The following is a 16,744-nucleotide window of genomic DNA, read 5'->3' on the forward strand; positions in this document are numbered from 1 at the left end:
CATGTGCTCTGCTTCAGTAGCCCAGGATTTGAGGCTCAGATCGCAGGCACGGACCTACACACAGCTCATCAAGCTATGCTGTGGAGGTGTCCCACATACAGAATGGAGGAAGACTGGCACAGATGTTAGCGACAATCTTCCTCAAGCAAAAAGAGGAAGACTGGCAACAGATGTTAGCTCAGGGCCAATCTTCCCCACAAAAAATTAATTTAAAAAAAAAAGATGAGCTATTAATCTATGAAAAAATACGGAGGGGCCTTAAATGAATACCGATAAGTGAAAGAAGCCAATCTGGGAACCCAAGTGAATAAACATATGTAAGGCATTCAGGATTAATCAATAATCTCAACTCTTTCACCCCTAAATTGGCTCTTATAAATCTAGCCTTTGATCTGTATCCCAGTTTAGCACCAAATTGTTCTCTCTTTAACCCATGGCCCATCTCCCTTTAGATTGCAAATCAAAAAAGTCCACCATAAAGCTCTTTGGGGCAAGAAAGGGAAAGGCAATACCAGGAATGCTATAAACATTTCATTTTATTTATTTTTTTTAAGAAAGTAGCTTCAGAAAAAGAGGAAAATAATCTAGATCATTTATTTATATATATATATATACTTTTTAATAAAAACCTTTACATAATCTTCATGCATAAAGACCCAGGGATGGCCATGTTGTCTGTGACAGCCCTAACACCAGATGTCTCAGGCTGTTACCCAGGGCTCCGCATACTGGCAGCAGTGTAATGAAGGCCCTCTGCCTGCCCCTACAGCCCAGCTCCTTGCCTGCCTCAGTGATGGTTTTACCTTCTGGGACTGTAGACAGACGGTGAGAAATGCTTTGGGCTAGAAAGGATCAGGGAGGGCTATGCAACCTGTCACGTTTTATCCAAACTCTTCAAGCAAATCCAGACAGGAGGCTTAGAAAGATGACTGAAAACCAGGGACCATACTGAATTCCGAGAGCTTCCCAGAAACATGAGATCTGTGACCAACGGCTCTAGCACACGGTAATAGGGAAGGTCTGGTGTTAATGGAACATTCAAGGCAGGAACAAACAAGCCTGGAAGATCCAGCTCTCTATGGGAGGAACTCACTTTTACCCTAAATGAGTCAGAAAGACCCTGTTCTGGTTCCTAACTCAGTCCAACCCTCTTTTGACTCTAAAACTCAGTGTTAACTAATCAACCAACTTACGAGACAAATTCTCCTTCCTTCTGTATAGTTCATCTGTTAAGGAAGGACAGTCCTAGATCAACACATTTGTCCCATCACCTGTCCCATTCCTTCTAAAGAGTCCTAGTACAGAAGGGCTAGGGCAGGAGTAGGGTAGCAGGTTGGCACGGAGGGTCACAAGATCCAGAGTGGCTGACAGTGGAAGACGATTCCCTGGTTCTTTGGGGGGATTCTGTCAATGGTGCTTTATTGACCATTTTTAAAAAGAAAATGAAATGAATGGCCTTGAGGATGGTAAAAAGAAATTTGGCTCCTTTTTTGGGTTCCAAAAGCCCTTACACTATGTTCAGTATTATGAAAAGCCCTGAACAAGTGGAGGATGCTGCTTGTGGCAGCAGGAAGGAAGGGTGGATTTCACAGTCAACCCAAAGAATGGCAAACACTGCCAATCAACTCAATGCAGGGGACCTCTGTGTGGTGAGTGTGAATGAGCATGTGAGTGTGGTGGGAGGAGCCCAAGGCTCACTGGCTCCCAACAGTCAGTTCTCGCAGGTAGGACTGTGTGAGGCTGCGCAGTTCCTCCAAGGCATAGTCCTCAGGCATGGGAAGCCGGCCAATGTGGGGAGCCAACAGGCGCAAAGGAACTCGCTGAGGATCTGGCGTTGAGTCAGATGTTGTATCAGGGGCATGCTGAAGGCTCAGTACCACACGTAGTAGGTTGGCTACACGTTTGGCCATGTCTGGAGAGAAAAAGTGGAATGAGCATCAAGAATGGAAGGGTGGGAATAGGGGGCAATGGGGCAGCGTGGGGTATGTGTAATAATCATAAAGACAGGAAGCAAGTAGGCAGGAAGTGGGGAGAGGCTAGAGGCTTACCTGATTGAGCCAGGCGGTCCTTGGCATTGTAGCACTGGATCTGCTCTATCCGGTTGCACAGAGAGGTCACTTTGGTGTGTAACTGCTCCAGCTCATAACCTGTGCAATCCACCTACCAAGAAGCAGAGAAACCAATCAGGCCAAGAGGAGCTCCTGTCACCTTAATTGTACCCACAGACTGACTAGGCAAAACTCTGACACAAGAGTGAGGTGACAGAGGGAAAAACCCAAGAAGTTGCCTGGCAGTGCCATGTCACCACCATTCAGCCTAGTCACTGAGGACAAGTCACACCCTTAGCAGTAATACACAACGGGAAAGTAAGAAAGAGTGCAGAGTCTTGGACTGAGCAGGTCTTGAGATTACCACTCATGAGCCATGCAACTAGCAAGCTTTAACATGGCACCAAAAATCTAGATAAATCTGGATTCAGAGAGATGGTATGACTTCTTAAGAGCACACAGTAAGAGCCCAAATTAGCATTTAATTTAGGTCTCCTGACTCCAAATTCATAGCCCTTTCTAAAATACAGTAGGGCCCTCTTCTCACTGTATCTCCTCCTCTCCCACTCCTAAGGCTCTAATTGCCATCAATGTGATGATGACTCCTAAATTTTTATCTCTAGCCTAATATTCCAATCTTTGATTCCCCATCCCAGGGTCATTGTCCTAGGTCAGCTTACCATTACTTCTCATCTGAAATATCTTAAGAGCTCGGTAACTGTCTTTATTGTGATCCCCTCTGCATCCTTTTTCTACCATACTGTAGCCAGAGGAATTATTCATTACTTACATTATGAATACTTTCCAGCAGCATCTTATCCCCATTTGTCTCAAATGACTCTTGGTTAGCCCCCCTTTCTCCAACTCTTACATTAACCCCCGCCTATTTACTAAGTCTTCCATCACCTCCTCCTTCTCCAAAAGGCTCACTCAACGCTTCCAAGAAGTATTTCTCATTGAATATACTTTTGGGGGGCTTTGCAGAGTCTATCATTTAATGTCTATACAGTACTGTCCTTTTTATCTGCCAGAATTCAGTCTTTACCTTCACTTTAAAAAGTGGTAAACAAGATAAGACAAGGTCTTTGCTCTCATAAAACTTACAGAAAATAAACAATATCAGATAGTAATAAACCTTGAACAATCACAAGCCATGCAGATAATTCAAACAGGGTGATGTGGCAGAGACAAACTGAATGGCTACTTCAGACTGGGGGATCAGAGAAAGCCTTCCTTGAGGAAGGTCATATCTAAGTGAAGACCTGACAAAGAGAGGGTCAAGCTTTCCAGGCAAAGAGAACAGCTTAAAACCCCCTAAGGTAGGAATGCAAAGGAAGTTTATGTGGTGAAATGGGGGGTAAAGCAGAGGGTAGAGGAAGAGAAAACCGGAGACGTTTTATATAGCAGGGGATCATAACTGGGGGCCCTTAGAATTCAAAGGGTCTGTGAACTTGGACTAGGAAAAATAAAATCTTTATTTTTACTAACTTTTAACTAAAAATCAGCATTTAATTATTAATGTAGATATCAGCAGTAACTGTGACTTTGTCATCAACAGAAATTACAGCGACTTTTGTATCACATTTCCGTTAATGATTTTTAAATATAGTACTTCAAAATTACAGTAGTTAGTAGATCTACTGTTAGAGCTTGTTATTTAAGATGTTAATAAAGCACTTATTACTTACTGAAAGTTTTTAATATTTTGATAACTGTATTTTAATATAGTTGGTTTCCTTTGTAATCCTATGTATTTAAATTTTATGTATTTAAAAATATCAGAGGTCCATTCATGGGCTTCCCCCAACTGCCATGGGGGTTCATCGCTCAAAAAAAGTAAGAATTATTGACGAAGAGCATCTAAGACTTGCTAAGGAGCACTTTATTCTAAGTGAGATGAGAAGCCACTGGGAGGTTTCAGACAAACGAGTGAGATAACATGCTTTGTGCACTAGAAAGATGACTCTCATTGCTGTGAAGAAATGAATCGTAGAGGAACAAGAGTAGAAGCAGGGCGACCGATCAGGTGGCAACCACAGCAGTCCAGGTGAGAGAGGTCTGTGGCTTCACCACATCTACACGGCTCCCCTTTGCACTCCATACTCCAAAACCACTGAAGCTAGTAAAAGTTCCCTGGAAGCACTACGATCTCTCTGATCTCCAGACTTCTACTCCTATTGTTCTCTCTGCTGAAGCACTCTTCCCCCACCCAGCCTTCCTTTTTCATCCCTAAGAATTTAGATGTCACCTAGAAAGCCTGTCGACTCCCGCAGACTGGATTAGGTACTCTGTGTATGCGCTGCCATACAGCACTCTACTTAATCCCTACACTTATCATGTGATAGTCATTGCTGGTATACCTGTATATATCTTCTCCACCAAAATTATTACTTTGGTAAGGGCAGAACACATACTGTTTACCTTTATATCCCCCAAATCCACCAGTACTTGGCACATGGTAGGTTCTCAGTAACTACGGTTGTGTAAATAAATTAATTTGCAACTAGAATAGGGTTTCTTCAGGGATCATGCTCTTAATCCATCCTAAAAGTGCAGCAAATACTGAATTATGCATATTAACATGCCATGCTCTGTGCTAGTAGTTGGGACTTTTGATGAGGATAATAAAAGATAATTATTAAGCATTTAATATGTTATGTGGTCTGCTAAACACTTTATGCATATATCTTTGTTATAACTCTGTCAGATGTCTACTAAAATCTGTGACCCCCTACCCCCCTTTCTTCAGGTGAGACAAAGAGAGGTTAATTAACTTTCTCAAGGTCACATAGCTAGTGAGTGTGAGAGCCATGAATTGAACCTAACAGTGTGACTCTAGAACTTGACTTTTACCCTCTACACTCTATTGCCTTTAACCTTAAAATAAAGAAGATCTCCCCCAAAGGAGCTTATGGCAACCTGAAGACAGATGTGGATAAGTAACTACAACATGGTCATGTACGCTAGTAGAAAAAGGTACCAAGTGTCTTGGTAGTAAAAAAGAAAGGGCAATTAACTCTTCCTAGGGGAAAAGCAGAGCTAAGTAGGACTTACAGCAATTGAGATCGTAAAGGATGAGGATGAGTGTGACAGTTAAAAAGCAGAATAAAACAAGGTTTGCTGGAAACAGCATGAGTAAGGTAGTGAGAGAAGAAGAGGCTGGTGAGGCTGGACCGTGAGGTGAGAGTGGCAGGAGTTGAGGCGGACTGAAAGGGAAAAGCCTCTACAAGGGCTTGAATCCTATGTTAATGAGTGTGCTCTTTGTGCTGTAAGTAATGGAGACCTATATTATGACAATCATGACCGACACAAGATATTTTAATGAAGACTAAAACAAAATACTTCCAATTTTAAAACATGCCAAATGATATATATGAAACAACTGTCCTCACGAAATCTATGACCTTACTGTATCTCTCACCTCTGAGCTTCTCACTCAAACTAGGGCTGGGCAAGGGGAGGAGACTGACTAGGGACAAGCCCCAGGAATGTCTATTGCACAGATTACTTGGTAATAAACACACAAAGTATTTTTAAGTTTTCATACAGCTGTCAAAATGGCTACATCAAATTAGCCTCATCAAAAGATCCCTCCTGTACTGAGAGTGCTCTCTCTGCCAATGAGGTTTTCAAGTGGTGCTCAGGCCTTTTGAGGTCTCTAAAGGCCAAGGAAAAGGAAAACCAGGCAGTGGTTTAAAGAACTGGGGTACCTGCTGTACATGGTGGAGCATTTCAATGACCTGAATATAGTCCAGGTAAACAAGCCCAGATGTTTCCCAGTCCTGAATCAGGCTGCTGCGCTCTGGAGGTGCCAGGTCTTCCAAGAACCCCTTCAGGTAGTCATAGTTCTCATTAATGATGGCATCTGAAAAAACAAAATATTGAGCACTATGTCTGCACAAGTATATGGTTCCCAAAAATACACAGAAGACATGGCAGAAATCCAAGACAGGAAGGGGAAATAATGTTGGGTCAGACTTGAAAATTACAAGTAGATATTTTAGAATTCTCCAAAGAAAAATGTGAAGAATTTCTGGCTTGAGTTCCCCAAACAGATATATCTGGTATTGTTGAATAAAATTCCCTAAACAAAGAAAGAGCTTAACATAATTAGTGCATACCAAGAATATTCCTGGCAAATGGTAACTTAACGATATTGCTGTCTACTTCTGCCCCTTTAGCTCCCCATCCTGGCCATGCCTCTTCTGCACAGAGAGCTCTTCCAAAGTGAGATCTGATTCAAATAGGCCATGTCCCATACTAAGTATCATCTCTGGCCTGGCTCATAGGGTTCAGAGGTTGAAGAATTTGGGTGATTCCAGGAGACATAGGCCCTAGTCTGAAGCACTCACCAGAAGCTAAGTGCCTGATGACGAGTTTGTGGCAACGGTTCCAGTGCCCAGCTTTAAATAAATAGAGGGCCTCCAAGTGCTTGTCGGACTCCATGTGTGCTCGCACCGCTTTGGCCTCATGGATCCACTCAGCAGGCACACAAAGCTTCTGGGTCAGGAAAGTCTCCTTAGCCCAAGATTCAGGGGTCTCCAATAGTTGGCAGTGTCGGGTAAGCAGCTCTCGAACAGCCTTCTCACGCATGCTACAGAAAGATAAATTGGAATAAATCCCAGCCTCAGTGATGGAGAAGGCTGCCTCAGACAGCTCCGAGTGGCCCCTGGGGCAGTCTGTCAAACTGCAGATCTTGACCCTTAGTGGATCACTTTAAACTTGACTAAAAAAAATCAAAAGCCATCACACCAGATTTTTTTAAATGAAATACAACAGAAAGTATCTAAGTGCATTACAGGCATACCTTGTTTTATTGTGCTTTGCTTTACTGTGCATGGCAGATACTGCATTTTTTACAAATTGAAGGTTTGTGGCAACCCTGTGTCAAGCAAGACTGTTGGTGCCATTTTTCCAACAGCATTTGCTCACTTTGTGTCTCTCTGTCACATTTTGGTAATTCTCTCAATATTTCAAACTTGTTCATTATTATTACATTTGTACGGTGATCTGTGATCAGTAATCTTTGACGTTACTACTGTAATTGTCTTGGGTTGCCATGAACCATGCCCGTATAAGACAGTGACCTTAATTGATAAATGTTGTGTGGGTTCTGACTGCTCCACTGACTGGTCATTTCCCTGTCTCTTTCTCTCTCCTTGAGCCTCCCTATTTCCTGAGACACAACACTACTGAAATTAGTCACCCTACAATGGCCTCTAAATGCTCAAGCGAAAGGAAGAGTCGCACATCTCTCACTTTAAATCAAAAGCTAGAAATAATTACACTTATTGAGAAAGGCAGGTAGAAAGCTGAGATAGGCCCAAAGCTAGGCCTCTTGTGCCAAACAGTTTGTCAGGTTGTGAATGCAAAGGAAAAGTTCTTGAAGGAAATTAAAAGTGCTGCTCCAGTGAACAGACAAATGATAAGAAAGTGAAACAGCCTTATTGCTGACATGGAGAAGTTTCAGTAGTTTGGAGAGAAGATCAAACCAGCCACAACATTCCCTTAAGCAAAAGCCTAATCCAGAGCAAGGCCCTACCTCTATTCAGTTCTACGAAGGCTGAGAGAGGAGAGGAAGCTGGAGGAGAAAAGTTTGAAGCTAACAGAGGTTGGCTCCTGAGGTTCGAGGAAAGAAGCCATCTCCATAACGTAAAAGTACAGAGTGAAGCAGCGAGTGCTGATGTAGAAGCTGCAGCAGGTTATCCAGAAGATCTAGCTGAGATCATCAGTGAAGGCGGCTACACTGAACAACGGATTTTCAGTGTAGATGACACAGCTGTATATTGGAAGAAGATGCCACCAATGACTTTCATAGCTAGAGAGAAGTCAACGCCTGGCTTCAAAGCTGCAAAGGACAGGCCGACTCTCTTGTTAGGGGTAAATGCAGCTGGTGACTTTAAGTTGAAGCCAATGCTTATTTACCATTCTGAAAATTCTAGGATCCTTAAGAATTATGCTAAACCTACTCTGCCTGTGCTCTATAAATGGAACAAAAAAGCCTGGATGACAGCACATCTGTTTATAACATGATTTACTGAACATTTTAAGCCCACTGTTGAGAGCTACTGCTCAGGAAAAAAGTGGAGGAAGTAACTGCAGATGTGGTAGAAATAGCAAGAGAACCAGATTTAGAAGTGGAGCCTGAAGACATGACTGAATTGCTGTAATCTCATGATAAAACTTTAATAGATGAAGATTTGCTTTTTATGGATGAACAAAGAAAGTGGTTTCTTGAGATGCAATCTACTCCCGGTGAAGATGCTGTGAAGATTGCTGAAATGACAATAAAGGATTTAGAATATTATATCAACTTAGTTGATAAGGCAGCAGTAGGGCTGGACAGGACTGACTCCAATTTTAAAAAGAATTCTGCTATGGGTAAAATGCTACCAAACAGCATGGCATGTTACAGAGAAATCGTTCGTGAAACGAAGAGTCAATCATTGATATGTGGCAAACTTCATTGTTGTCTTATTTTAAGAAATTGCCACAGAGGCCAGCCCCATGGCATAGTGGTTAAGTCCAGAGTGTTCTGCTTTGGTGGCCTCAGTTCAAGGGTTCAGATGCTCGGCGTCGACCTGTACCACTTGTTGTCAGCCATGCTGAGGTGGCGACCCACATATAAGGTAGAGGAAGACTGGCAGAGATGTTAGCTCAGGGCTAATCTTCCTCAAGCAAAAAAAGAGGAAGATTGGCAAGATGTTAGTTCAGGGCTAATCTCCCTCAGCAAAAAAGAAAAAAACAAAAAACAAAAAACTGCCACAGCCACCTCAGCCTTCAGCAACCACCACCCTGATCAGTCAGCAGCCATCAACATCAAGGCAAGACTCTCCACCAGCAAAAAGAAGACCACAACTCGCTGAAGGCTCAGAAGACGTTTAGCATTTTTTGGCAATAAAGTATTTTTAAGTTCAGGTATATACATTTTTTAAGGCATAATGCTATTTATTGCTCATTTAATAGACTACAGGATAGTATAACCATAACTTTTCTATGCACTGGGAAGTAAAAAAATTTTTGTGATTCACTTTATTGTGATATTTGCTTTATTGTGGTGGTCTGGAACTGAACCTGCAATATCTCCAAGTTATGCCTGTACATTTTCATGGTCAAAAAAAATCTGAAAACTAATACTCTAGGGAAGTTTGCTTAGTGATGAGAAAAGGCTTTCCTCACTAGGATCTCTGCATTATTTTCTTTTTACAAATAGGAGATCAAGGACTGGAACAGGGGAATCCGATACAGAGCAGTCCTCTGCAGTTCATTCCTAACCTTCTCCCTTCCCTTTCTCCCACATGGTTAGCACAAGTAAGCAAAGTAGTTTTTAAAGGTAAGGTCTCTTCCAGGTCTTTTTTTTTCCCCTCTGAAAGCCATCAGCCTTCCTAATTCATTTTCTCTCTACCTCCAGATTTAGGTTAAACTCACTCTTTCTGCTCTGAAGGCCTCTTAAGGAGAGTCCTTTTCTGTCTGGGCTAAGGGACTAGCCATTTTAATTTCAGATCAAAACTATTCTCCTCATCTCAGATTCTCTTCTGAACTCCTAGGCTTTTCAAGGACTCCCAGGCTTTTCAGGGACTTCCAATCTCATAACAACTGCCCTCTCCTCCCACCCAGCCAACAGGATCTGCTTCTCCACAGCCAACTCAATCACGTCATCCTATCAGCCAGATTTTTACCACGTGAAATTTCCCATGAGTGTGTTTAAATAAACTCAAAGTTAAAGCCTGGGGTCATTCTGCTTCCTGGTAAGGGAGAAGAGGAAAGACATTCTTTAAAAGGAAGACTGCTTAATGCTTTATACTTTCACTCCTTTAATCCCACAATCACCTTTGAATAAGGATCAATATAATGATTTTATAGATTACAAAACTGAGGGTTGGAGAGTGTCTTTACCCAAAATCAAAAGTGAGTAAGCTTTATCCTAGGTAAAAGTGAGTACACAGTTATCTAGAATTTAGGCAGGTCTAACTATAAAACTCAACTTATTTCCACACCATACAACATGACAGTGCAGCACAGTGACTAAGAGCATAGACTCTGGGTATCTTGAGTTGGAAGCCTCACCCTGCCATTTACTAGCTATGTAACCTTGAGCAAAAGTTATTTAATCTCTCTGTGCCTTGGGATGCTCATCTGTAAAACAAAGACAGTAAGAGTGTCTATCTCATAGATTTACTATAAGCATTAAATGAGTTAATGTATGTACTTAGGACAGAGTATAAACATACGTAGAAGCACTATATAACAAAGTACTACATAAATGCTTGTATTTTTTTTTTATCATTGTAATGCCACGCTGCTACCATTAACAAAAAAACAAAAACCTCCAACTTTATCTCATTCACAGCATGGAGAAAAGGCGTTTCTCTGGTTCTCTTAAGACACAGAACCAAAACATTACTCATCTAAGTAAGGTTGTATTGGTAAATACAATACTATCAAATACTGCCCTTTAAGGGTATGGGTGGGTGATGGGAAGGGAAGGCCAGAGAGGGAGAAAGCCAGAAGTAAGAGAAAAAGCAGGGGCCTCCCTGCCAACCCATTACATCACTCCATGGATCTACTGAGGCAGCTCAGCCAGCACTACTTATGTGTAATTGTAAACATGCCACATTCAAGTAAATCTTTGCCTAAGTTAATGGGGTTTCTCCACCTGGGCATATCCTTCCCTTTCCATTTAATTATTTCCTGTTCCAATTTACAAGTTCTTTGAATCTTATCTCTAGAAAGATTCACAGAGATTCTGCAGTTTACAGAGGTCTCTTCTCTCTTCTCAGGCTACTGAGAAGCCTTATGTTAAATAGCACAATTTGGCACTTAATCAAAGGCAGTCTCATTTCTAACTTGTTCACATGAATATGGACACAGTCTGGGCTGCAGGTTAAACTGTCTTAAGGTTTATCACAAGGCTGGACCCAAAATACCCTCTAAACACTTACTTGCTGAACTGAACCCTAAGAGACTGATCCCTTTGGCATTGCCCTGTAGTGCTAGATGCACCCAGTAGGTCTGATGGCTTCTCACTCACCTTGAGTTGTCAATGTGCAGGAGGACAAAGATGGCCCACTCCCAGAGCCCCTCACTTTCCAGTTGGCCAGCATAACTGGCCTGCAGCACACCCTCACACTGCTCTGAGAGGTGGGTGTAGTTAAGAGCCCTCAGCACCTCCCACAAGTGCCAGCTTAGGCGGTAGTCCAAAGGATCTGCTGTTATGCTTCGAGGCTCCAGGAGCTGACTAAGATCATAATGTCTGCAAAGGAGAATGTGCTGAGAGTTACCATTTCATACATACAGCAGATGTCCTGCACTGAACAGGTCAACTGTTCTGGCCATGGCTTAGAAGACAATAAAGGTAGACATCTGTGAGCAGAAGCATTATAGGCCTCACAGTCTCCCTCTAAGACTGTTTTGTATCAATCTACTTCTAGGTTTAACCAGATGATAGATCCTACCAAAAAAGAAGGCACCTTCTCTTCTGTGGCTGTGTATTCAGTACGTTTGCTGGTATTTGTTCGGCCTATATATTTTACCATCCTGATACAGGGAGTCTCCACAACTCTCACCCTTCCATTCCTTCGTTACAGTGTCGATTACTTTTCTTAACCATTTAAAAAACAAATTTACCCTAGTATCTTTCAGATTGTTCTACACCTGAAGTTGTTAAAGTGATAATTCTATTTGTTTGAACAGCTAACTAGTCTTCATGATGGTTATTTCCTTCACTGGCTTGTAATTTTTACCTTTGATTTTGTCTACAGTAGGTATTATTCTTTATATAGAAATTCAGGTGCCCTGAGTTTTGAAAGCATCCCTACACAGACAGTTGCTTTTTCTTCTGCTAGGGGCCCCAAGGATTTCAATGGTCCTGGACCAGTTTATGTGTTAAGTTCTTAGCTTGTAATTCCCAGATCCTAAGAACAGTATAAACTGAGATCCCACACCTGCAAGTTCTAAAGATCTGGGGCTTAGATTACTGACCACTAACTTTTCCCTTCACCAAGGATCCCAGACATTTTACAACTTCCTAACAACTCCCCAAGTAATGAGTGGAGTTTTGCTTGACCAGTGCTGTTAGACTGAACTTTGTGCAATGATGGAAATCTTCTATAATCTGCCTTGACCAATATGATAGCCACTACCCACATGTGGCTATTAAACACTTGAAATATAGCTAGTGTGAATGAGTAATTAAATTTAAAAAATTTTAAATTTAAAATAGTATTTGTGAGTAGTGGCTGTTATTTTGGACAGTGCAGTTCTAGACTATTTTAAGAGACAGGGTGTGTGTGGATTTTATATAAGGGTTTAAGTCATTGCAATTCTACCTTTTTACCTGAGAAGGTTTACTGTCTCATTCTGGCTTTGGTTTTTCTATTTCTGGTACCTTGAGATATCCTTTCCTTCCTCCTCCTTTTTCCTACATTAAAAAAACTAACAGAGGGGCCAGCCCTGTGGCCCAGTGGTTAAGTTCAGCGCACTCTGCTTCAGTGGCCTGGGTTTGGTTCCCAGGCGTGGACCTATACCACTTGTTGGTGGCCAAGCTGTGGCAGTGACCCACATACAAAATAGAGGAAGACTGGCACAGATGTTAACTCAGGGTGAATCTTCCACAAGCAAAAAAACAAAAAAAGAGGAAGACTGGCAACAGATTTTAGCTCAGGCTGAATCTTCTTCAGCAAAAAAAACAAAAATAAAAAAACTGACAGAGCCAGCTCTGATGGCCTAGTGGTTAAAGTTTGGTGCATTTCACTTTGGCGGACCAGGTTTGGTTCCTGGGCACGTAACCACACCACTTGTCTGTCAGTGGTCATGCTGTGGCAGCAGCTTGCATGGAAGAACTAGAAGGACTTACAACTAGAATATATAACTATGTACTGGGACTTCGGGGAGGAACAGAAAAAAACCCCTACAAAAAACCTTACATACAAGGAACCGCACAAATTTACAATTTTCATAAGTTTTAACATAATGTATTCATCTGTGAAACCACCACCAAGGTCAAGATAGAAACATACTTATCACCTCCAAAAATTTCCTTAGGCCTCTCTGTAGTCCCTCTCTCCTGGTACTCCCTACACCTACCCTTCCCAGGCAACCACTGATCTTCTTTCTGTCATTATAGTTTACATTTTCCAGAATTTTATATAAATTGGAATCAAATGGTAGGTACATTTTGGGGGGTATTCTTTTTGTCTCACCTCTTTCAAAACTAATACTTGTTGTTGGACATGTGGGTTGTTTCCAGTTTTGGACTATTACAAATAAAGCTGTTATCAACATCTGTATAAGACATGTGTTTTCATTCCTCTCGGGTAAATACCTAGGAGTGGAATGGCTGGATCGTATGTATGTAGGTGTATGTTTAACTTTTTAAGCTGCTAAACTGTTTACCAAAGCGCCAATATTATTTTACGTTTTCCATCGGCAATATATGAGAATTCCAATTGCTCCACACCCATGATGACACTTGGTACAGAAAGTCTTTTTAATTTTTAGCCATTCTAATAGGTGGGTAGTGGTATCCCATGATGGCTTTAATTTGCATGTTCCTATTGTCTGTTGATGCTGAACATCTTTTCATGTGTTTAATTGATATTCAGGTCTTTGGTGAAGCATCAGTTTAAATATTTTGTCCTATTTTTAAAGTGGGTTGTTTGTTTTATTATTGAGTTCTGAGAGTTCTTTATATGTTCTGGATACAAGTCCTTTATCAGATACAAGAATTGTAACTATCTTCTCCTAACCTGTGGACTACCTTTTCATTCTCTTAACTGTCTTTCAATGAGCAGTTTTTAATTTTGTTGAAGTCCAATTTACCAATGTTTCTTTTATGGATTGGGTGTTTGGTATCTAAGAAATCTTTGCCTAACCCACAGTTGAAAAGATTTTGTTTTGATTTCTTCTTGAAGGTTATTTGTCTTAAATTTGACATTTAGGTTTATGATCCATTTCAAGCTGGATTAATAATAGAGATAACCAATGAAATCAAAAGCTGGAGGTAGACTAATCAAGAAAAAAAGAGAGAAAACACAAATTACCAATATCAGGAAAGAAAGGACATAGTTATTATTCTATAATTAATATAGTTAAATACTCTATATTTAAAATAAAGTATTTGAGAAACTGAAATGAGATGTGAGCTGTTAGTCTTGACTGAAGAAAACCCCTCAGTGTTTCTGATATAATGTAAAAAGACAGTTCTGAGATAGTTTTAATTAACTGATTAGATATAACACCATGTGTTAATATAGTACTGTAGGATAAATAAACCACTCCGCATTTCTTATTAAAAACACACACAAGGAACCGGCCCTGTGGCTGAGTGGTTAAGTGCGCGTGCTCTGCTTCAGCGACCCAGGGTTTCGCCGGTTCGAATACTGGGCGTGGACATGGCACCACTCATCAAGCCATGCTGAGGTGGCATCCCACATGCCACAACTAGAAGGACCCACAACTAAAAATATACAACTATGTACCAGGGGGCTTTGGGGATAAAAAAGGAAAAAAAAATAAAATCTTAAAAAAAAACACAAAAAAACAAACAAAACACAGAATGAGACACCATTATATGCCCATTAAAATGGTAAAATTTTAAAAGCTAATAATACCAATTTTTTTTTTTACAGACTGGCATCTGAGCTAACAACTGTTGCCACTCTTTTTTTTTGCTTTTTCTCTCCAAATCCCCCCTGTATATAGACGGATATTTTTTTAGTTGTGGGTCCTTCTAGTTGTGGCATGTGCGAAGCCACCTCAATGTGGCTTGACGAGTGGTGCCATGTCCACGCCCAGGATTCAAACCAGTGAAACCCTGGGCCACAGAAGTGGAGCATGTGACCTTAACCACTCGGCCACAGGGCCAGCCCCTAATAATACCAGATTTTGAAGAGGATATGGAGCAACTGGAGATCTTGGTGGGAATGTAAAGTGATATAAGCACTTTTGGATGTAAATGTTAATAGCAGCTTTCTTCTTTTTTGTTTGAGGAAGATTAGCCCTGAGGTAACTACTGCCAGTCTTCCTCTTTTTTTTTGCTGAGGAAGCCTGGCCCTGAGCTGACATCTGTGCCCATTTTCCTCTAGTTTACAAGTGGGACGCCTACCACAGCATGGCGTGCCAAGCAGTGCCATGTCCACACCCAAGATCTGAACCGGCGAACCCCGGGCTGCCGAGAAGTGGAATGTACGAACTTAACCGCTGTGCCACCGGGCTGGCCCTCAGCAGCTTTATTCTTAATAGCCAAAAACAAGAAAACCTAACTGTCCATCAACAAACAAATAAATAAATTATGCAATAAAAAACTTCTGATTACACATATTAACATGAATAAATCTCAAAATCATTACGCTGAGTGAAAGCAGCCAGGGACAAAAGATAACATACAGAATGATACCAATTGTACAGAATTCTAGAATACCACAACTAATCTATAGTAATGAAAAGTTGGTCAGTAGTTGTCCAAGGTGGGGACTGATTGCAAAGGGGCAGGAAGGAACTTTTTGGGGGTAATACAAAATCTTGATTGTGATGATAGTTACATTACATTAAAACATATCAAACCACACAATTTAGTATATGTAAATTGTATTTCATTAAAGTTGATAAAAATAAATTTGATTTCTAACTCTTAGCTCCAATGCTCTTTGCATTCAACTACTCTGTTATATTTTGGTAATTTATATAGACTTAACAGCAATTTGGACACATATGAAAGGGAAAGAACTCAGGAAAGGATGCCCCAGGGTTCATCAACCCTCAAGTGACTATAATGCATGCTCTGATTTACCTGTCACTGTAGAGTTTTAGAAGGTGAAAGCAGACGTCCTGAAGTGGTCTCCGTGAATCTTGCTCCTCCTCTAACACACAGCCAGAGCCCTCCAAGTATGAAGGAAGTGGGGAGCAGGCATATCTGTCACCCTCAGAGGTATTCTGAAGGTAAGAATTTGATAAAACAATACATCAGCTGCTAGTGTGTCTACTAAATGCCATCATATCTCAGTTACTCAGATACGTGTATTAAGAATGATATGACACTCGCTAAAAGAATGTGTCAAGGACTTTAAACTTCTCTTGATCAGTGACATAGTCCACCTGTCTTCAGTGGACTGGCAAAGACTTTGGATAGCTCTCACTAATCCCAACACTTTTCTTGTCATAATTCTTATTACACTAAGTTTCTTTAGTGTTCTCTTTTTTTGGACAAATAATTCTGACAAATGATATCAAAGACAATAAAAAAGGACAGTAAGAAAAGCAGTGAAGAAACGACGGCACTAAAAACAGTAATACTTCTTTAACCTCAACCCTGACAAGGAATATGAAATATGATGATATTTGGAGGCAAATTTCAGATCTGCTAATTGGGGGCCATTGCAAGCCTCAGGCCAGGGTGTATCTCAGGGAATTCCCAAAGGAATAAGACAGCATTAGGAATGAAGAAACACCCTCTGATTTGGGGGCCGGAAAATAGCAATAAGAATGTCAACTGTGGAAACTCATGATATTAAATAAAACAGAAGCAGACACTTGGAGAAGTTTAAGAGTAGCCCTGTCCAGAGGCAGGCAAAAAGGAAAAGATTTTCTATCAGATTTCCTAGGTCCATTTCAATGTCATGTACTTTCAAACAAAGCAGTTAGGAAAAAGTATTATGAAACGTGACTTGATAGTTTTTCCTCTGGAGTACAGAACCCCC

The 16,744-nt window shown here is 41.0% G+C and overlaps 1 protein-coding gene across 10 annotated transcripts in view; it reads right to left on the minus strand.

The window, feature by feature from the left end:
- Window positions 1-518: 518 nt before the first annotated feature.
- The window catches only part of NUP98 (nucleoporin 98 and 96 precursor), a 105,921-nt gene continuing 89,695 nt past the window's right edge, over window positions 519-16,744 (minus strand). For all 10 annotated transcript variants that reach the window (XM_070626053.1, XM_070626056.1, XM_070626051.1 and 7 more), the window contains 6 exons: window positions 15,838-15,980; window positions 11,080-11,301; window positions 6,401-6,642; window positions 5,759-5,913; window positions 2,049-2,160; window positions 519-1,912 (listed from right to left, as the gene is read on the minus strand). In XM_070626053.1, coding sequence (XP_070482154.1) covers window positions 1,695-1,912; window positions 2,049-2,160; window positions 5,759-5,913; window positions 6,401-6,642; window positions 11,080-11,301; window positions 15,838-15,980 — 1,092 coding nt within the window. In that variant the 3' untranslated portion in view covers window positions 519-1,694. The remainder of the gene's footprint in view (window positions 1,913-2,048; window positions 2,161-5,758; window positions 5,914-6,400; window positions 6,643-11,079; window positions 11,302-15,837; window positions 15,981-16,744) is intronic.

This window comes from Equus przewalskii, chromosome 6, assembly GCF_037783145.1.
Source record: "Equus przewalskii isolate Varuska chromosome 6, EquPr2, whole genome shotgun sequence".
Classification (NCBI taxonomy): domain Eukaryota; kingdom Metazoa; phylum Chordata; class Mammalia; order Perissodactyla; family Equidae; genus Equus; species Equus przewalskii.